The sequence below is a fragment of the Nicotiana tabacum genome, chromosome 18 (assembly GCF_000715075.1).
Source record: "Nicotiana tabacum cultivar K326 chromosome 18, ASM71507v2, whole genome shotgun sequence".
In the NCBI taxonomy this organism is placed as follows: Eukaryota; Viridiplantae; Streptophyta; class Magnoliopsida; order Solanales; family Solanaceae; genus Nicotiana; species Nicotiana tabacum.
In genome coordinates this window covers 34,859,672-34,881,746 of record NC_134097.1, presented here as the reverse complement: position 1 = coordinate 34,881,746, position 22,075 = coordinate 34,859,672, and the positions used below count along the sequence as shown (strand labels likewise).

Below are 22,075 nucleotides of genomic sequence, written 5' to 3'. Positions count from 1 at the left end.
TAGGCTGATCTTCCATATCCTTTGCGTGCTCAAGGATGGCGGACACTTGTCCATTATTATCTTTCTCCTTTGCCATTTGGATGGCATGCTTTGGAATGGTGAGATTATCGAATCTTGAGGAAAGATTTTACTTGAGGGTTTGGGTAATCGTTGGTTTTTTACCAATTTGCCTGTTAGTAAGGTTATTTTTGACAATTTCATTACGCTCATTAGTAGGAGTAGTATTATCAGTTAGATGGTAATCTTGATTGGTAGCATTGTTAATGTGATTAGTAGCACTAATAGGGGTAGCCGCGTTTATTTCCAACATGTCAATGTCCTTGTTAGTTAAGGACATTTGTTCAATTGCATGGCAATTATTATTATTTTCTTTTAGAATTTTTTCTCCCTTGGTGGTTTCTTCCAAAACCATTGGCTCTTCACTTAGAAGGGTTAAGTTATTTTTAGTAGTCAATTTGGATTGTTCTTCAACCATAATGGCCATAGATTTTGAATTGTTTGTATTCAATGAAGGAGAAGCATTCTTATGACTTTTAGATTTATATTGCAAGAGTTGTGTATCTAAGTACTTACCAGTGTTGGCATTGAACAATTTAACTGAGATACCTGGGCCATTGGATTTTTTGATCGGATTTGCATTGATGTATTTTTGATTACCTCTTGTACCTTGTTGCTTTCCTTTGGTAAAAGAAACTATTTTTCATTCTTCTTGTTTCTCCTCTGCCTTTGTTGTTGTTGAATGCTCCATGTTTGATTCTTCATTGTCCTTGATTTTATGAATAATGTAAGTACATTGTTTTGCTATATGTCCTAGTCGTCCACAGTTTTTACAAAGGAAAATTTCTCCTTCATAATGGATTACTTGTTTGTAGTGGTCAACATAGAGAAAAGGTTGGACTGAGATTTTCAACGGGAGTTCCACACATAGTCTTGCATAGCAACCCCTCAAGGTGGTTGATGTACAAACGTCTATTTTTAGTAGCCGACCAATTGCATTACCAATTTTTTCCCATCGTAAAATTCAGTAGGCAATTGGGGAAGTCTAACTCATACTGCCGAATTAGTTACTTTCTCTTTGGTTGCAACAAAATTTGGCTTCCATCTTGTAATGGAAAGAAAGTGCCCATTAATGAACAAAGGTCCTTGTTGTATAGCTTTATTCATATTTTCCTTTCTCTTGAATTTAATGATGTAATAGTCTTCTTCGAGATCTATCAATTGAAAATCTTCCGTTGGCCTCCATAGTTCTTGAATTTTCTTCTTTAAATAATGATGTAACATGCGTATGCCCACCAGTTTCACAATGATAGAATTTTTTCATGGCTCGTAAATTTGTTGATTCTCTTCTTCAGTGAGTGAGATGAACTTAATACCCCGTGTGTGTATTAATGTTGTATGATCAATCATATATTCTTCTGAGCCAATACTTGGAATTCCATGGTGGGTTGATTGACAATTGGTGTGAAGAGCATTGGATTAACTTTATTTTATTTTGGTTGTTTTTATGTGTTGCCTTACATAACAGATTAGTGTAGGTCCTATCATGACCTTAGTGGAATTTTGATGCGTGACATGAAAGGAACAATGCTCTAAGTATTAAATGCATATCCGGGTGTATTTCAAATTTATCAATAAGTACAATCAAATAAAATCTTATTAATAAATACAAACAAATAATATTACTCTATGGTAATACTATACATCCATTTACAATATATTAATAAAGAGAAAACTCACCCAAAAAAAGCTATAGTCTTTCAAAAGAGCAACTAAGTGTATTAAGCTTCTGCTATGTGCAATGCCATAGAAATGGTCAAACTATAGTGTTTATTGCACTCAGCGTTACTTTATATTTTTACAAAAAATTATTTCAATAGTTGGAACCCGCAACCTCAATCTCACACGGCAACAACTCTTATAGTTGCATCAAGGAAATTTTTTAAGACGATAATTTTTGTGATTTTCTTTCTTGCATTAATTTAGAGAGCATTCAAGGGGAAATCCTTGAGGGAAACGTTTAATATCAGTGCAGTAGTTATAAACCATGTAATTCTTTTGCACCCATTTAATCCTTGCTTGGCCAGAGTTATCCAATGATTCAGTTATCCAAGAATTAGCTGTGGAATTTCTGGAGCAGGAAGAAGTAGAACCAGAAGACCAAACACATGCTTGGGCATTAAAATTTCTGTAAGAAGCAACAAAAGGGGCTTGGCTCCAATCGGTTTTGACAAGTCCGCCTCTTGTTGCCCAATCTTCAGCATCCCATAAGCTTGAGTATATCCACATTGGTTGATTTTTTGGATAAGGTATTCCCATTGAAGTTTCAAGATTCTTGAATTGTCTAATTGGTGTCCCATCTACTGAAAATCTGATAAATAGAAGAAGATGAGTAATTAGCAGACATGTCTCTAACTAAAAGAATTACAGCCAAAATTTTATTATGCTATAAGTGAATATATATAATTTAAATTCTTATCTTAATAATGAGTTTTTATTTGGTGATTTTCAAATAGTTGCTTAACTGTATTTTTCCCACTATCATTGTACATACAAGCTATGTTGCTCGAACTCTCGAAAATGTTGCCGGGTGAGTGTCGAATCTTCCAAAATAATATATTTTTGGAGGATCGCATCATTTTGAAGAGTCCACACAACGTAGCATACAAGTTAAGCATGGAATAATAAGAACATTTAAGATAAGTAATATTATTTCACCACTTAATATGAATTTTGTTTGTATGACTATCTAGTGTTCCAAATTTCACCGGCTAGATTTACTTTAGATTGGAGTTTTTATATAGTATAGCTGCTTCTCAAAATAATATCATAATTATATTTTTTTGTATATTAATTAATACATAATATATATATATATATATATATATATATATATATATATATATATTACATAATTAATGTATATTTTTATATATTTAGCTAGCGACTGAATTATTTAAAACTTAAAAGATTATTTAAATTTGTGCCTCGTAGAGCCCATTTAAGAAAAAACATTTTCTGTTAGGATTTTTCCATTCCAATAATTCAAATAAGGAATATCTTATTGAAAATAGAGGGATCATATCCATGTCATCCTTTAACATTCTAGATCTGAAAATTTGTGTTTCTCATATTGATTTTATAATATTGAATAATTAAGATAGGGTAGTGATCATAGGGGGATAAAGGACATAATTGATCCAAATATATACTCCATAAAAGGGAGAGAAAGGACATAATTGATCCAAATAAAATTAAGGGGGTCGAACCAAAAATAAAAGGTATGCTTACATGATGCTTCGAGGATTCCAAAGAATAGAGTATGTGTGAAAATCCTTAGTGGGGTCGAACCAAAGATAAAATTGTTGCTCTCTGTCTCCTTTGCCTTGTGTGAACACATTTGTATGAAGAATATAAGGGTCTCCACTTAGGTTGCCAAGGAACTCAAAGTCAATCTCGTCATGAGTCGGTCCCAGCGAAGATAACTGCATTTTTCATTCACCATTGGCACAAAATATAAGTACAACACTAGAAAGTCCTCAATATTGAACTGTAATAATTAAGTGGCTTATATATAATTGATGTATTAAGGTAATTACAATAATTCACAATGAGAGGTATTAATGATCCGATAAAAATAATAATTAATATACTCTAGTACATTAAATAATCATCATTGAGAATTACGACATAGTAACGTGAATGTAAGACAGATTATTTGTTACAGTTTGTTAAACAAAATTGATATTCTAAGAATTCTTTTACGATGGCAGTGTATACATGAATAATTAGTAGCATACAAAAACAATAACAACTAATCAATCAATTAAACGACTCAAGAGCAGTTGCCTGAAATATTTGACTACGCAAAAATAAGATGAGCTACATTTATAGGAAGAAATTAAAAGTATATATGTTAAGCATGATTAACTTATAATAGGGAACTTACATAGTATGTAGTAACAGTGCCTGCAGAATTGCCAGGAACAAGTTTGATCTTCATGTCAATCTTTCCAAACATATACTGTCTTTTTGACCTAAACCCCGAACCTGAAGTTTTGTCAAGGGAAAGGGTGAGAAGCTGCCCGTTTTCAAGTATTTTTACCCTGCCATCACCCCATGTAACATCAAATTCTTGGTTGAAATCTCCAGCCAAAGCCGCCATCACCACCAGCAAGAAACTCAGAAACAAGAAAGAAATTATACAACTAATTGAAGTTTTCATCATGGATTGGTGTACGTTTGATTGACTTTACTTTACGGACTGAAAGACGGGGACAGTGAATAATATGGTTCAAATGAAAGAGTTATCAGAAGGGTATTTTGTGTTTGAAGTGCATGGACATGGTTTAGAGGCATTATATATAGAAGGTGTGGGGGAGAGGCTAGGGCGAAGGTGCCAATAAGCCATGGGTCCGACCGAAAGCAATAGCTTTTGGTTTTAAAGTACTAAATACTATGTATAAATCTTAGATTTAGAACCCATCACTAACTCAAATAGTTAACTCCCTCCTATCTATTTTAATTGATTTTTTTGGTCGTTTTACACATATTAAGAAATTTACTTTTATAACATTAATTAACAAAAAAAGTGACTATATTAATCTTAATTTGCTCATTGAAAATATAATAGATACTCCAAGACTCTTCGCTTCAAGAGTAACTTTGGAAAAAAAGAAGTTAATTTCTTTTTAATATCTGGAAAAGTCAAATATTATGGACCACAAAAAAAAGACCAAAAATCAATTAAAATGGACTGAATAAAATAATAAATTTAATGGCATTTTGAACCTATAAACTTCAAATCCTCACTCAGATCCCGGGGAGCGGTGATGTTGTAGGGGAGGTGGGGAGGTGTTGGTTTTCCTTTTCATTGATTTTTTTGGCCCTCTAAAGAAGAATAAGTGAAGTCTATTGTTTAAACTTGAGACCATGGTGCAGTTAGCTCTTGTTTATTTGTTTTGGCAGGGAATAGAACTTACTGCATACCTGTCAATATTTCATGGTTTGACAAGACCCCACAATAAATTATTTTCGTATGCGTTTGATGAAATGACAATGTCAATGAGACCTTAACTTAAGACTGAGGTTAGAAATCCTAGTATCATTATGCATGTCAATAGTGATTTATTTTACGTAATTAATTAACTTTTTTATTTTAAAAAAGTTGTTGATAGATATTGTGTTATCGTCATGATACAACATGGATGAACAGCAATTACTTATGATTAAATAGATAGAAATTCATCGCAATATCTTTGAACAATTAGGAATTTAATTTATAACATACGATTTTGATCTATTATGCGATTCGTATTTATCTTTTACATAGAATATTATTTATGGACATATTTGTGAACTTTTTCGGGGAAGTAGTGTCAGATGACAATCCTGACCTTGTGTGTACGTGTCTATATCAACGTATAATTTTTAAATTTATAATAATGGTGTTTAAAGAAAGTTACGTGATTAATTTCAAGGGATATTTGCTACCTCGATCCCATCTGACCTTGTATGTCTATATTTGTGTATAAATATTCTTTTAATTGTGATGCTCGGTCTAGCTTGCCCACATATAGACTAATGCCAGGGGATAACCGCTACTCGCTACCCGTAAAAGTATTGGATAATTCTATCCCTCAATACTCGGATAGATGGGAAGAAATTACCTAATATTTTTACCGTCGCTCGAATTTAAATCTAAGACCCCAGAATTCTCAACCTACTTCATTGACCATTAAATCACACCGTTATTTATGTATATATATAAATGCATATATAAGCAAATCTTTCCATGTATGCGCATTGATATATTTTCACAATAGAAAAAAGGCTAGCGTTGAAGTGGTTAGGAGAAACTGCATGCTTGCAAGCTTTGAAAGAATATGTTCAAGTTGACTTGGCTTTGCAGAAGAAATTGAAGGAGGAATATAATTAAGGGACCATTTTGACAGCTAATACTATGACGTAAGTTAGCAATTTGCATTGCATGGAACTAAAAAACCATTCATTTTAGTAGTTGTTCCTATGTAGATGAGTGTGTTACAGAAGATCAGTTTGATGGTTGGCGAACCTTCCCCTTCAACAGCTGTCTGATGCATACAATACTTTTGGAAATATATAAGTCAGTCTTTTTGGAAAATTCCGTCCATCTAAGATATCTAAGATATCAACGTCTCTTTTCTAAAAACCATCTCGTATATATCCAATACACAGCTCTGGGGAAGTATTCCCTCACAAGGTGTTTACCCCAAAAACGGATAACAATTGAATTTATACTGTAGGTTTAAGGACGCATGATTTCACTTGGCACAGACTGAGAAAAAATATAAATTGATATTAATAACAGTAAAGCAAATCAAATGAAATGTATAGCTTTGACTATCGAACTAGGTCGCCTTTGAATCAAACAAGTATTGTACTGGAAAGTATGAACAGAATAACTAAGTATTGAGAGCTTAAGAAGAAGATATAATATATTGCTTTATGTAACGTGAATACCATGTCCTTTACAAATGAATAGACTCCCTTTTATATAGTAGGAGAATATTACTCTTGGTACAATTCTATATACAGTAAGAAATCTCATGATTGGCTAAATAATTGGCCTCTTCTTGATACGTGCCGAGATTTCCGCCGTGATCCTCGCCCGATTGCGGATATTTTGGTTTTCCATTATTTGGATCGGTAAGCTTCCCTCGATCTCGCTCGATCTCTATCCTACCTGGCTCCGATCTTAGCCGACCTCGATCTCGATCGGTCTCTGGCTCCCGAGCTCAGCAATCTAACTTTACACCGCAGTCTGATATAACATAGGGTCGAACCTTGGCCTGCTTCGTTCTAGGACAAGCCCGATTTTGACCGTATACAGATAGTTCCCTCGTTTCTCGGAGAGAAGGCGACGAGAAACGGTATGATCTTTTCCAATCCCATCTCGATGGGTCATGACGTAAGCGACGAACCCGGCCATGGCATTAATTGCCTGTCATTTTTTGTCGGCCACTACTGGTTCTGAACCGTCATCTTCAACCTGTAAATGTACCTTTCTTCTTTTGCCCAAACTTTACTTTCAAATCTTCTTTGCTCTAATCTTCAAAATCATTTACCTCTCTAAAAGCTTTGAACTTTCAGATCTTTGGTATTTTTTTGCCTCTTTCATCACAAAATACCAAACGGTTTTTCTTAGTTTCCATTCTGCTTCACTCGTAAAAGTAAAAATGGCTAAAACATCAAAACCTGTTCCGCAAAAGGAAGCTGCTTCCTCGTCTCGGTTGGCCGGCGAGCAACCAGCGGCGGAGCCGGACACTAAAGAGTTTTTTCCCGAAGGGTGCGTCATCGACTTCGATGTCATAGTTGAAAAGACGCCCTCGGTTGCGGGTTGATGTGAGCCAATGTCGAGGTATATATGCACGATCACGGATGATCTCCTTGACCAAGTTAATGAGGACTGCAACTGGGTCAACAAGCATATGGCGGTGCCCTCGCCTGAGGAATCAATCACTACCCATGTGGAAAGGTTTCTAAGTGTTTACATTTATCCTTTCACATTAGGTCCTTTGGATCCAGTCATTATAGACTTCTACAAGAAGTACGTAGTGACCCTCAGTCAGATTCATTCCTCTTTCTGGAGGATAGTGATATTGCTCCGCTTCTTTGTGAGCCAAGTCGATGGGTTTCCCTTCACCCTCGACCACCTCATACGCCTATGCAGTCCTCGACTCTATCGGGGAGGACTAATAAAGCTTCAAAGTCAAGCCACCAAGGCACCTTTCTCGAGCATAGATAAGGACAAAGATCGGGGCTGGATGGGCTGATTTTTCCGTGTGAAGACCTCGGACCTGATCCCGGCCGAGAGTATGCCATTTCCTGAGAAATGGAATATGAAACGTACGTACGATTCCGTCCCTAATTTCTATCTATTGTCTTCATTTTTTCACCTTTTCTTATTAGTGTTTTACTTCATACAGTCATTTCATGGACGCTGGGTGCGGTTCCCCAACTCGAGAACTGGGTCAGGAGCCTAATATCAAAGTCGACATATGCTGAGCGTGCATGGCATGATTTGGTGAACGGTCGATGGGAGGCCCGTAACCATGGTAAATCTTCTTCTGTGACTCAACAATTTTGACCATTGTTCAAATTTTTCTCGATCTTACTCATCTTTCTTTTGTAGGTCTTGGGAAAGCGTGGCAATAAGGCCCCCGTCTGGTGATAAAGAAATCCTTCCCCAACCATTCGCTCTGAAGCAAAACAAAGAGAGAAAGAGGAGAAGGGCCCCGAGTTCCACGAAGTCGGATGAAAAGAAGCCCAAAAGGAGGCAGGCCCGCAAACCCAGGGGAATCGTCATCCTTTTAACTTTGGAGTCAACTATACATGCCAAAGGATGAGGCCGAAGAAGACGAAGAAGAAGAAGACTCTGGGCTGGTGACCCGCGTGTGAGCAGGCACCGAGGTTCGAGGAACTACTGAAACGGCGGGAGCTAAAACTGCTGTGCCTTGACTTGATGAGGTTGAGGGGGAAGCCTCGGTCGAAGTCCCTGAGCCAGAAAGACCTGAAAACACTTCACCTTGAGGTGAGAAGGCTATCGAGGAGGCAGTCGATGTTGGGGCAGTAACAATGTCCGAGGTCCCTTGAGACAAAGGCGGCGCCCCAAAAGATTTACTTGGGGGCAATAGAGATTAGGGATTCCCCCTCCTTGCGTTCGTTCTATAATTCGATGATAAAAGATGTTTAGGCGATAGAGACTTGCCATGGTAAAAGGGTCCATAGAGCAGAAGTCCTTTTCCATGGATATTTTGTTGGAGTGGAAGACGTCACTGGTCTGGGTGACCTGGAGGTACCGAGGAAGTGCCCGAGTGAGGCTCTTCAGGCTTTAAATTGACCGATCAGTTCTCGACCCCCGGCATCGATCTCGGACGTAAACGAACGATCTTCATCTAGGTCCTGGAGGATGTTCAAGTTCTCTCTACCCCCGTAGGGGTGGCTAACTACCTCTGATGCTTGGTCACCAAAGAAGATAAAGCCAAGATAGATGTCACGACCCAAAACTAACCCTGTCGTAATGGCGCCTATCGTGGTACTAGCAAGCCGACACACTACAAAAACAAAATGAGATTTTCATTTTCAAGAAAATTTCCAAAGTTAAATAATATAGAAACTTCGTAAGGAGTGTAAATCAAAAATAAAAGTGCGGAAAAAAAGCCCGATATCGGGGTGTCACTAGTCATGAGCATCTACTACAACTGTCTGACAATATCAAGACTAACATAGCCTGGAAATAACTAAATACAACTAAGGGAAGATAAAGGTTGAGTAAAGAAGGGTTGTGATCGCCAGTCAGCTACCTTGCTACTCCGGTGGATCTGCCACCGAATAATCAACACCCACTATCGGGTCAGAAATACCTGGGTCTGCACACAAGGTGCAGGGAGTAACATGAGTATGCCAACTCAGTAAGTAACTAAAGTAAATAAACATTGAGCGGTAGTGACGAGCAACAAAACATATACAGTTTTTAAATATCTTTCAACAGTTTTCAAACAAAGTGATGAAACAGTGGGTAAGAAAAATGATGAAAACATAAATAGCCCCTCGGGCAAAACATCACTCGTGAACAGCCCATCGGGCAAACATGAATCATAAACAACCCCTCGAGCAACCTCACAGTCACTCATATACAGCCCCTCGGGCATACCTCACAATCATTGTAAAGATCCCCTCGGGCAAAACATCACTCGTGAACAGCCCATCGGGCAAACATGAATCATAAACAACCCCTCGAGCAACCTCACAGTCACTCATATACAGCCCCTCGGGCATACCTCACAATCATTGTAAAGATCCCCTCGGGCAAAACATCATATCACTCACTCGGGGTACCCGTGCTCACTGGGGGTGTACAGACTCCGGAGGGGCTCCTACAGCCCAAGCGTTATAACAAGGTACCTCGTGGCATAAATCAATTAGTACATCGGCCTCACTCAATCATGAATCAGTAAACATGTTGCGGCGTGCAGCCTGATCCCATAAATTCCTCACAAATCAGGCCCTCGGCCTCACTCAGTCATAAATCAGTAAAACATGTTGCGGCATGCATCCTGATCCCACAAATATCCTTACAAATCGGCCCTCGGCCTCACTCAGTCATAAACCTCTGAAGCCTCTTGGGCTCAAAGTAAAAACAGGGCACTCAGCCCAAAACAATTTTTAGATGCATCAAAACAGAGTAATAGAGACTGACTTATGAAAACAATAAGTATAACATGACTGAGTATAGATTTCCAATCGAAAACAGTGAGAGGATAGTAAGAAAAAGGCCCCTAAGGGTCAAACAGCTTTGGCACAAGGCCCAAGTATGGCGTTCAGCCCAATTTATAGAAATTCTTTCTGAAATACATAAGTATCATATAGTTTCAACCAAATTCACAACTTATAGTTGTTGCGGGTTGGACAAAGTCACAATCCCAATGGTGCACGACCACACGCCCGTCACCTAGCATATGGGTCACCTAAAAATAGTAAAACGATACGAAATCTGGGGTTTCATACCCTCAAGACTAGATTTACAATCGTTACTTACCTCAAACAAGCCAATTCCAATACCGAGCAAGCCAAGCGATGCTGCAAAAATGCCATCTCGCGCGTTTCGATCTCCAAACGGCTCGAAACTAACCAAAAACAACTCAAATACATCAATCAATGCTAAAGGAACCAATCCCAATAAAAAATTGAATCTTTAATCAAAAGCCCATAATCGGCCAAAAAGCCCAACATGGGCCCGCATCTCGAAACCCGAAAAAACTTATAAAGTTAGATAACTCATTCAATTATAAGTCCAATCATACTAGTTTCATCCAATTCCGACTCCGAATCAATGTTCAAAACTTAAAAATTCACTTTATGAAACATTAGGCAAAAACTTGCAAATTTAACTTTGAAATCATCAATCAACTGCCAAAAGCGAAGATGGATTCATGAAATATAACTAAAACTGAGTAGAGAACACTTAACCCAATCCATATGGTGAAAATAGCCTCCCAAATCGCCCAAATCCAAGCTCCCCAACTCAAAATATGACCAAATGAACAAACCCTTATTTTATATATTTTTCTGCCAGTTATTCTGACTCGATTCTTGTGTCAAACGATTCCGAAACTCACTTTTGATGCCTCCAATAGATTCCTTGTGAAATTTTAGTCAAGTTAGGCTCTTGAATCACTCCATTAAACCTTATATTGAAGGAGATATGTTGGTTTCAATATTTGGAAATAGTGCAGATTTTTAAATATGAATTCAGTCGCAATTTTATAATTAATCTGAAAAATCTAGCAACCCAATTCTTAGTAAAATGACCTTAAAATCCTCATACGATGTCCATATTTGATGATTCTTTTTGCTATGGCTCCATAATTACGATACGGATGTAATGCTTCAATAAAAAAAGAAATCGGAGCTCATTTGCTTAATGTAGTACCATTTATGCTTGAAAAACGACATCGAAACATTAAAAACCGAGCGCAACACAACCCAAACCTATCTGAAACTCACCCGAGCCCCTGGGGACCCTGCTTGAACATACCAAAAAGTCCCATATCATAACATGTACCTACTCGAGGCATCAAAACATACATAACAACATTAAAACGACGAATCACACCTCAATTCGAAATTAATAAATTTGAAACTTCAAACTTTCACAACCGATGCTGAAACCTATCAAATCACATCCGATTGACCTCAAATTTTGTACAAAAGTCACATTGGACATTATTGACATAATCCAACTTCCGAAATCAGAATCCGACCCCGATATCAAAATGTCCACTCCCGATCAAACTTTCGAAAATTCCAACTTTCACTATTTCAAGCCAAATTCTACTACGGACCTCCAAATCACAATCTGGACGCTCCTAAGTCCAAAATCATCCAACGGAGCTAACGGAACAATCAAAAATCCAATCTGAGGTCAAATTCTAGAAAGTCAAAACTTGGTCAAACCTTTCAAATTTAAAGCTTCTAGCTGAGAATCATTCTTCCAAATCAATTACAAATAACTGAAAACCAAAACCAACGATTCACATAAGTCATAATACTTCATATGGAGCTACTTATACCCTCAAACAATGGAGCAAAGTGCAAATACTCAAAACGACTGGTCGGGTCGTTACATCGGATGAGGTGGAAACACCTTGTCTTTTCAACGAAGCCCAACAAGCTCTAAACCGGGTAATCCCAAATTTCCCTGTTGATGTCAATTTTTGTACTTAGACTTTTCTCCCTTTGTACAACTTCTTTCTCTATGTTTTTAGACTTCAGTGCTTCATCATGAAGCTTTCCTCCGATTTCGAAGGGAGCTGAGTCGGTACGGGGCCGATATCCGAGGGCTTGTTGAGGAAAAAGATGCCTTCAAGCTCCTCAGTGAGCAAAGAGAAGGGGAAGTTATAGGCCTCCGTGCTGAGCTAGAAATGGATTGAAAAGAACACGCCGAACTAGTCGAGCAGGTAAGAAGAATATTTGAGGTTAGTGACGGCGATTCGAGCGTGGTAGCTAACAGTTCAAATCCGCAGGTTCAACAAAAGCTTGACGTGATCAGGCAACTCCGTGAAGAAGAAGATGCACTAAAAATCGAGGCCGAAGGATGGAGGGAGAAAATTGACCGACTGGGATAAGAAAAGGAGGTTGCTCGGGCCAACTGGCCTCGACAGAAAACCAGCTCCAAGGTATAAAAGAGGAAATCTTGGTGCAGGCCAAGAAAGTTGAGGAGCTCCAGTCCCAGTTGGGTTCAGTAGTTTTTGATCTGTAGAACCTGGTCGCAGAGCTCGAAGCGGCCAAATCTGAAGTTAAGGCAGCTAAGGCCGATGCTGATGTAGTGATGGCTATTTACCGGGCCGATGCCGAAGCGGCTCAAATTCAATCTAAGGAGGTTGCCGAGGTTGCTCAATTTTGAGTAGAGAGGGTCGCCGAGCATGCAAAATGTCAATCTTGAAGGGAGACCCTCGGGAAAATCCATGCTCGGGGCTTTGATCTCACAACCAAGATTGAGAGCACTAAGGAGCTCGAAGATGAAGCCACGAGATTAGCCTTCCCTGACGATGATAACGAGTCCGGAAGCTTGAGTTAATCTGAAGGTGGAGAAAACCCCGAGGGTAGAGATGCCTCTTTCAAAGACGCCTAGGCTACTTAGGCTTTTAGATAGTCTTTAGAATTTTTGTTAAGGCCGCTTCGGCCTTTGTAAAGAATTTCCATCATGTCGTGTTGCCCTTCTAAAAAGTTTTTGATAAATATATAAAAAATTTCCCTTCCTTGTCTTCTGAGTCTATTGTCTTTTTGATTTATACAAAGGTCAGAACACCTTAGCATAAATTTATAATGTTGTCATAAAATGATGTTGCATTCGAAGGTCCGAAATTCGGGGTAATAACTTGATCTTGAATCGAGGCAAATTTGCTCGAACTTGATTTAAGATAGCCTTTAGGCTTTAAGGTCGACTGAAGACTTTCTAGAACTCAAAATAAGGTAGCCCTTAGGTTTTCTAGTCGAGTGAGAATGATCTCTCGAACTGGAAGTGAAAGTAGCCCTTAGGCCTTTGTATTTTGTATTTGGCCAAGCTGGCCTTTGTAAAAAGTCGTTTATGTACATATATAAGGCTTTCTACCCTTTTTGGCTCTCAAATTTTTTCCTTTGCTTTATTATTCGTATTTACAAAGGTTGGAATGCCTTAGTATGTAATAATAAGGTTGTATTCGGGGGTCCGAACAAAACCTTGCCCTTATTGCCTTTCTAAGTTAAGGCATTATCAGGGTTCAAAGTTACCGAAGTTTTCTCCCGAAAGTATCTTAAGTTTAAGATTTTGCCGAGGGTATCCTTTAGACCGGTTGTGAAAGAATTTTTTTCTGAAGGCCTATATTTGTTACGGATTTTGAATGTCTCCGAACCATGTTTAATTGGCCGTAGCCTTTTAGTTTAGGTGTAGCCCAGTGAGCTTCCTTTCCCGAGTTATCCAGGTTTGCCTAAGATAATAGTCTCCGAGTGGGTATGACCATGGCTTTTAAATTTGAGGATTGCCTAAGAGGTATTACACCCTCGATGTTCAATAGTTTGATCTATTCGAGTTTATTTTATAGACGGCAATCCCTGAGCATTGGAGTGATTATCCAAACTCCAATTGCAGTCGGCCATTGGGCTCGTTTTCATAATAGATCAAAAGTATGGGTTTGTAAAGTGGAAATTTTTCCAAGACATTAGATAGTTACAAGAAAAGGACTTCTCTTTATTCTTGTTAAAAATAATCACACATGCCTACATATTTTATGTCAGGGCTCGAGCAATCTACGTGGGCACGGTTTATTTTGACCGTTTGGCCCATACAATAAATCCTACCTATTGCGACCCTTTCATTTCGAAATAATTTCCTTGCTAGAACAATTCAATATTCGAGGGTAATCCCCTTAGTATTCGAGGTTTAATGTAAGAAATCTCGGATGTTATAAATACAGTTTTTGATACCGATTCGTGATCGACCTTTAATTCTAAGTTAGCACGATCTAATATTGCCTCGTTAAAAACCTTGCCGAAAAACCCAATTGGGGAAAAAATGGTTCATGAGAAAAAGATTGCAACACTTGCTTTAAAACCTAAAAACTTCGTGTCGCTCTTTGTCAATAACCTGCAAGCGTTAGTCAAAAAATAGAAGTAATTTAAACGGGGTTGTACCTCAACAGTAATATCGTTTAAGATGAGTTACATTCTAATTGTTCGATAGTTGTTCTTCATCCGTCGTTCTGAGTTTATAGGATCGTTTTTATGTGATCTCGAGGATCTGGTACGGCCATTCACAGTTCAGACCCTATTTTCCTTCATTTGGATTTCAGGTGTTTATCGTGACCTTCCTCAATACCAAGTCCCCGACACTAAAATATCGAAGGTTGGCCCTTTGATTGTAATACCTCTCGATCCATTATTTCTGTGCAGCCAATCGGACGAGGGCGGCTTCGCATTTTTCATCCAACAATTCTAGGGTCATTAATGGCCTCGTTATTTGACTCTTCTATTGCTTATCGAAACCTGATGCTAGTTCTCTGACCTCGATCGGTATTAGAGCTTTGGTGCCATAAACTAATGAGAATAGGGTCGCTCCGGTACTAGACTTCAACGTTGTGCAGTATGCCCAAAGAACCTCGGGTAGGATTTCTATCCATTTCTCTTTGGCGTTAGTTAGTCTTTTCTTAAGATTTTGGATGATAGTTTTGTTGGTCGATTCAGCTTGTCTGTTCCTGCTGGGATGATAAGGTGTTGATAGGATCCTTTTGATCTTGTGATCCTCGAGAAATTTAGTCACCTTGCTACCGATGAACTGCTTCCCATTATCACACACAATCTTGGAGGGCATCTCGAATCGACATATGATGTGGTCCCAAATAAAGTCTACGACTTCTTTTTCCTTGACTTTCTCAAAGGCCTGTGCTTCAACCCACTTAAAGAAATAATTTGTCATAAATAAAATAAACTGAGCCTTACCTGGGGCTGATGGAAGAGGGCCAACGATATCTATTCCCCACTTCATGCACGATCATGGGGACAAGACCGAGTGGAGAAGTTACCCGGGTTGATGAATCATTGGCGCGTGCCTTTGGCATTTGTCACACTTTCAGACAAACTCCGTTGCATTCTTCTCCATATCGATCCAGTAGTATCTGGCTTTGATCACTTTGTCGATCAATGATTCGGCACTGGAATAATTTCCGCAAGTGCCCTCGTAGACCTCCCTTAGAATGTATTCGGTATCTCCCCGTCCCAAAAAATCGCTAATGGACCATTGAACATTCTTCTGAACAACGTTCCATCTTCAGACAAGGTAAATCGTGTTGCCTTTGTGCGCAGGGCTCTCGATTCTTTTGGATTTGATGGGAGTTTCCCGTTCTTTAAATACTCTATATATTTGTTTCTCCAATCCCAGGTAAAACTTATGGAGTTTATCTCGGCATGGCCTTCTTCGACCACCGATCTTATGAGTTGTACAAAAACCCCCAAATTGAGTCCATTGTCTTTGACCGATGATCCTAAGTTTACGAGGGCATCGGCCTCACTATTCTGATCCCGAGGTACATGTTGCAAAGTCCATTCCTTGAATCGGTGTAGAGTTACTTATAGTTTATCCAAGTATCTCTACATTCGATCTTCTCGAACTTCAAAGGTCCCATTAACCTGGTTCACTACGATGAGGGAATCATATTTGTCCTCGATGACTTGTGCTCCCAAGCCTTTGGCTAATTCGAGACCTGCAATCATGGCCTCATATTTGGCCTCATTGTTAGTCAATTTTGCAGTTTTGATAGATTGTCTAATTATGTTACCTGTGGGTGGTTTCAGCACGATGTCGAGTTCAGACCCTTTTACGTGCACCATCCTAAAAATGGTCTAGATTCCCAAGGATATACCCAATTTTGCTAACAGTTCTCTTTCAACCTCAGGTACGAGGGCCAATGTGAAGTCAACCATGAAGTTGCCAAGATTTGAGACTTGATGGCCGTTCAGGGTCGATATTCAATATCGTACCCGCTGATTTCTATGGTCCATTTGGCCTACCGACCCGAAAGTTTAGGCTTATGCAAAATATTTCGAAGTGGATAGGTAGTTACAACACATATGGGATGACATTGAAAGTATGGTATTAGTTTTCTAGAGGCACTTACCAAAGCGAGCGCCAATTTTTCTAGATGGGGATACCAAGTTTTGGCCTCGCCTAAGGTTCGACTAACATAATAGATAGGGAATTGGGTACCTTGTTCTTCTCGGACCAGGACTCCACTTACTGATATCTTCGATACTGCTAAATACAAGTAAAGTTGTTTGTCCGCCTTTGGCATGTGAAGCAGCGGTGGGCTCGATATATGCCGGTTTAGTTCCTCCAAGGCCTACTGGCATTCCGGAGTAACGAGAAGAATTGGTGACTCTTATTTGAGGATCTCGAGATGAATCGTCCTAGGGCGGTTATGCGCCCGGTTAACCTTTGCACGACTTTTAAGTTGTCCACTATCATGATTTCCTCGATAGCTTTGATTTTATCGGGGTTGATCTAGATTCCTTGATTGGATACCATGAAGTCGAGAAACTTGCCTGACCCGACTCCGGATGCACATTTTTCTGGTTTGAGCTTCATGTTGTATCTTTTCAGTATATTGAAAGTTTCTTGCAAATGCTTCAAATGGTCCTTGCTCATAGTGACTTAACTAACATTCCATCAATATAAACCTCCATTTATTTTCCTATATGTTCTTCGAAAATTTGGTTTACTAGGCGTTGGTAAGTTGCACAAGCATTTTTTAGTCTGAATGGCATTATATTATAGTAGTAGGTGTCGTACTTAGTGATAAACGAGGTCTTTCCTTGCTCTTGCAGGTTCATCTGTATTTGGTTGTACCCGGAGTAGGCATCGAGAAACCTAAGGATCTCGTGGCCTACCGTGGCATCGATCATGAGATCGATATTAGGCAAAGGAAAAGAATCCTTGGGGCATACTTTATTTAGGTTTTTATAATCTACACATATTCTAAGTTTATTTCCCTTCTTGGGGATTACTACTACATTCGCTAACCATTCGGGATATTTGACTTCCCGAATGGATCCTATTTTAAGAAGTTTGGTTACCTCATCTTTGATGAAGGCATGTTTGATCTCGGATTGGGGCCTTCTTTTTTGCTTCACCAGATGGAACTTTGGATCTAGGCTTAGTTTATGAATGGTGATCTCTGGTGGAATCCCTGTCATATTGAGATCGGACAAAGCAAAGCAATCCATGTCAGTTTTAAGGAACTGAATAAGTTTTCCTCTAAGCTCGGGGTCTAGCCCCGTGCCCAGGCATACCTTTCGTTCGGACTGATGCTCAGTCAATGTAATTTGCTCTAGCTCTTCGACCGTCAATTTGGTGGCGTCGCAATCATTAGGGACTATGAAAGATTGAGGGACCCCATAGTCATCATCCTCGTCAATCCCCTGCTTCTCCAATTGGGTCGAGGCCGGTATCTATGGTTGCTTTTTAGCCTCTTGTTTTTCCTTTGAATCTGACTCTTTTGTTGACGAAATTGCTGATATATGTATCACTTCGTCAACTGCAAATATTTCCTTGGAGATGGGTTGTTTCCCGTAAACCATTTTAACTCCCTCTAGCGTCGGGAACTTTAGAACCTGGTGAAGGGTCGAGGTTACTTCCCTCATGTTATGGATCCAAAGTCTCCCGAATAGGGAATTATACTTCATATCATCCTAGATCACATGGAACTTCGTTTTTGGATGGTCCCAGCCACGTTTACTGGCAAAGCTATTTCGCCTTTGGTGGTTTCACATGCCATATTGAAGCTGTTTAGTACTCGGGCCGTGGGCAAAACCTGATCCTGTAGGCCGAGCTATTTTACGAACCTCAATCGAATACTGTTGGTCGAGCTACTTGGATCAACTAAAACACATTTAACTTGAGTCTTATTCATAAGTACAGATATTACCAGTGCGTTGTTGTGGGGTTGTATAATCCCTTCTGCATCCTCATCATTGAAAGACAAAGTTCCTTCTGATACGTAATCCCGAGTTCGCTTTTCCCTTGTGATCGACACCTTCGTGCATTTCAATATTGGTCCTTGAGGAATATCGACCCCTCCTACAATTATGTGAACCACGTGCAGTGGCTCTTCTTGCTTGTTCTGTCTGCTAGAATCTTTGTTTTTGAAGTGATTCTTGGCTCGATGTCACGACCCCAAACCTGGACCCGGTCGTGATAGCACCTCTTGTGAAGACAAGGCCAGCCGACACATTTCCAATTCCGTTTTAAGTAATTAAACAATAAGCATTTAATCTTAATCATGATATAAATCCAAAAGTAGGTAGTGACAATATAGAACAATATGCGGAATACAACCCAACACAACCCGATACTGGGGTGTCACTTGTCATGAGCATCTATCAGTACGCTACAAGTCTGAAATGCCTACTAAACTATTACAGAATAACTGATAAAGAGATAGAAATGAGATAAAGGGGGAGAAACACGGGACAATGGACGCCAATCAGCTACCTCGTGGTCTCTGAAGTCTGCTAGGAGCTCTCAACTCGCACTGACCGGATCAGCAACGCCTGAATCTGCATATGGGGTGCAGAGAGTAAAGTGAGTACTCCAACGTAGTGAGTAATAATCATAAATAAATGACTGAGAGATATGAAAACACGTAAGGCACATTACAGGCTATAATGAAACAGTAAAACCGGTAGAAACTGTGAAGTAGTGATAATGTGTAAAGTCATTTTTAATTCAGTTCAAACTTCATGAAATGCCTTTTTAACAATTAGGCAGGTAAATGACAGACAAATAAAACAGATAAGCGCATAAAGGATTGACCCTCGGGCACAATGTCAACAATACCAGCCCCTCGGGCTATATCTCACATCACAATGGGTACCCGCGCTCACTAGGGGTGTGCAGACTCATGGAGGGGCCCTTACGGCCCAAACGCAATATCAAGCCATCTCGTGGCATCATCACTAGGCTCGCAGCCTCATATCAACAATCCACCTCGTGGCGTACATATCTCAAGCCCTCAGCCTCATAATCATAATCAGTGTTTTCTCACAACATAGGCCCTAAACCTTACTCAGTCAAAATCCTCACAAGCCACTCGGGCAATAGCAAAACATGATTCTCAGCTCAAAATATCATTTAAAAGATCATTTAAGTATTAAACCAGAGTAAGCATAGTTGAGTTATGAAAATAGTGGAATATAGCATGAAATGAGTTCAAGTATAAAGTAAAAACAGTGAAGAAATATCAATAAAAATCCCCTAAAGGTTCAAATAGTTGGCACAAGGCCCAAATATGGCATTCAGCCCAAAACATGATGATAGCAAACAGATTTCAGTCAAAGACGTAGTAAAATAGTCAATCGGGATGGACTAAATCACAATCTCCAACAGTGCACAACCCCAAGCTCGTCATCAAGCATGTGCGTCACCTCAATATAGCACAACGATGTGCAATTCGGGGTTTCATACCCTCAGGACATCATTTACAATCATTACTCACTTCAATCCGGTCCAAACTCTAGCCCGCGACGCCTTTGCCCCTCGAATCGACATCCACGCGCGTCAAATATATCCAAAATCAGAATTACGGCGTCAAAATATGCTAAGGGAATGAAGCCCAAGCAAAAATATGCAATTTACAACATAAATCCAGAAATTACCAAAACCCGACCCCCGGGCCCATGGCTCGAATTCTGGTAAAAATCACATCAATGGATTCCTTATCACTCCCCGAGTTCATACATACCAAAAGCATCAAAATCCAATCACAAATGACCCCTCAAATCCTAATTTCTAGGTCTCCAATTTCAAGCCATAGTTCTTCCATTTTAGGCTTAATTTCTATGATTAACTAGGTAGATTTCACATTAGAATCGAGTTTTAAGTCCATGAATCTTACCTCCAAGTGATTCCCCTTGAATCCCTATTCAAAAAGCTCCAAAAACGCTCAACAATGGTGAAAATAAACCCCAAAATCGCGGACAAGACGACTATTTAAACATTCTGCCCAGGTCTGAAATCCTTCTTCGCGAACGCGGTCAATGCCTCCCGTTCGCGAAGCACAAACCAAATTTGACCATAATTTCCTCTTCGCGATCGCGACCTGCCCATCACGCACGCGATGCTTCCTCAGATAAGTCTTCGTGAACACACCCCTTCACTCGCGAACGCGATGAACAACTTGACCTCGAACCCAGCTGACCACTTTCCTCTACGCGATCACGGAGCTTCACTCACGAACGCGATGCTCAATCCATCAGCCCTTCGTGAACGCGGAGCCTTCCTTGAGAATGCGAAGGCTAAAATTCCAGCCTTCACCAGCTAACCCTTCATAAATGCAAGGACCTACTCGCGAATGCGAAGGCCATTTTCTCTGCAACACTGATCAGCAATTTCTGCAATTCCAAACATCATAGAATGGTTCGATTGACCACCCGAAACTCACCTGAGGCCCCCGGGACCTCAATCAAACATGCCAACATATCCCATAATCTCATTCAAACTTTTTCCAACCTTCGGAACGCTCAAAATAACATCAAAACACCAAATTCGCATCGGATTCAAGCCTAAGAATTTCAAAATCTTCTAAATTACGCTTTTGATAAAAAAACCAGCCAAACCACGTCCGAATGACCTTAAATTTTGCGCACACATCCCAAATGACCCAACAAAACTACTGCAACTCTCGGAATTCCATTCCGACCCATATATCAAAATCTCACCTATCAACCGAAGAACGCCAAAAATCCACTTTCGCCAATTCAAGCCTAAATCTACTTCGGACCTCCAAAACACATTCCGATCACGCTCCTAAGTCCCAAATCACCTCCCGAAGCTAAACAAACCATCGGAACTCACATCCGATCCCTTTAACACCAAAGTTAGCTTCCGGTTGACTTTTCCAACTTAAGCTTCCTCAAAAGAGACTAAGTGTCTCAAACCTTACCAAATCTTTTCTGAACCCGAGCCAACCAACCCGATCGCATATAGAACATATGGACAAAGCAATAAGAAGCAGAAATGAGGAGAAACAGAGTGGTAACTTATGAGACGACTGCCCGGGTCATCACATCCTCCCCAACTTAAACAAACGTTCGTCCTCGAACGAGTCAAAAAAAACATACCTGAAGCCTCAAACAGGTGAGGATATCTGCTCTGCATCTCCCGCTTGATCTCCTATGTAGCCTCCTCCACGGGCCGACCTCTCCACTGCACTTTCACTTAAGCTATATCCCTTGACCTCAACTTTCGAACCTAACAACCCAAAATAGATACTGGCTCCACATCATAGGTCAAATCATCATCCGACTGAACCGTTCTGAAATACAGAATATGAGACGGATCCCCAATATACTTCCGGTGCATAGAAACATGAAATATCGGATGCACACTTGACAAGATGGGTGGCAAAGCAAGCTCATAAGCAACCTCCCCAATCCTCTGAAGCACCTCAAAAGGTCCAATGAACCGAGGACTCAATTTACCTTTCTTCCCAAATATTATGACACCCTT

The 22,075-nt window shown here is 39.7% G+C and overlaps 1 protein-coding gene across 1 annotated transcript; it reads right to left on the bottom strand.

Annotated features, from left to right (window-relative positions):
* Positions 1-1,750: 1,750 nt before the first annotated feature.
* Positions 1,751-4,341, bottom strand: LOC107810681 (xyloglucan endotransglucosylase/hydrolase protein 24). The gene is made up of 3 exons (XM_016635481.2): positions 3,947-4,341; positions 3,289-3,482; positions 1,751-2,368 (listed from the first exon to the last, which is right to left on the bottom strand). The coding sequence occupies exons 1-3, from the start codon at positions 4,223-4,225 to the stop codon at positions 1,975-1,977; spliced, it is 867 nt and encodes a 288-aa protein (XP_016490967.1). The 5' UTR covers positions 4,226-4,341; the 3' UTR covers positions 1,751-1,974.
* Positions 4,342-22,075: the final 17,734 nt, after the last annotated feature.

Coding starts and splice junctions, on each gene's coding strand:
- LOC107810681 (XM_016635481.2), bottom strand. CDS start 4,225: ATGATGAAAACTTCAATTAGTTGTATAATTTCTTTCTTGTTTCTGAGT. Junction 3,483..3,946: donor GCACTGTTACTACATACTAT/GTAAGTTCCCTA, acceptor TGAAAAATGCAG/TTATCTTCGCTGGGACCGAC. Junction 2,369..3,288: donor TGGAATCCTCGAAGCATCAT/GTAAGCATACCT, acceptor TCTATTTATCAG/ATTTTCAGTAGATGGGACAC.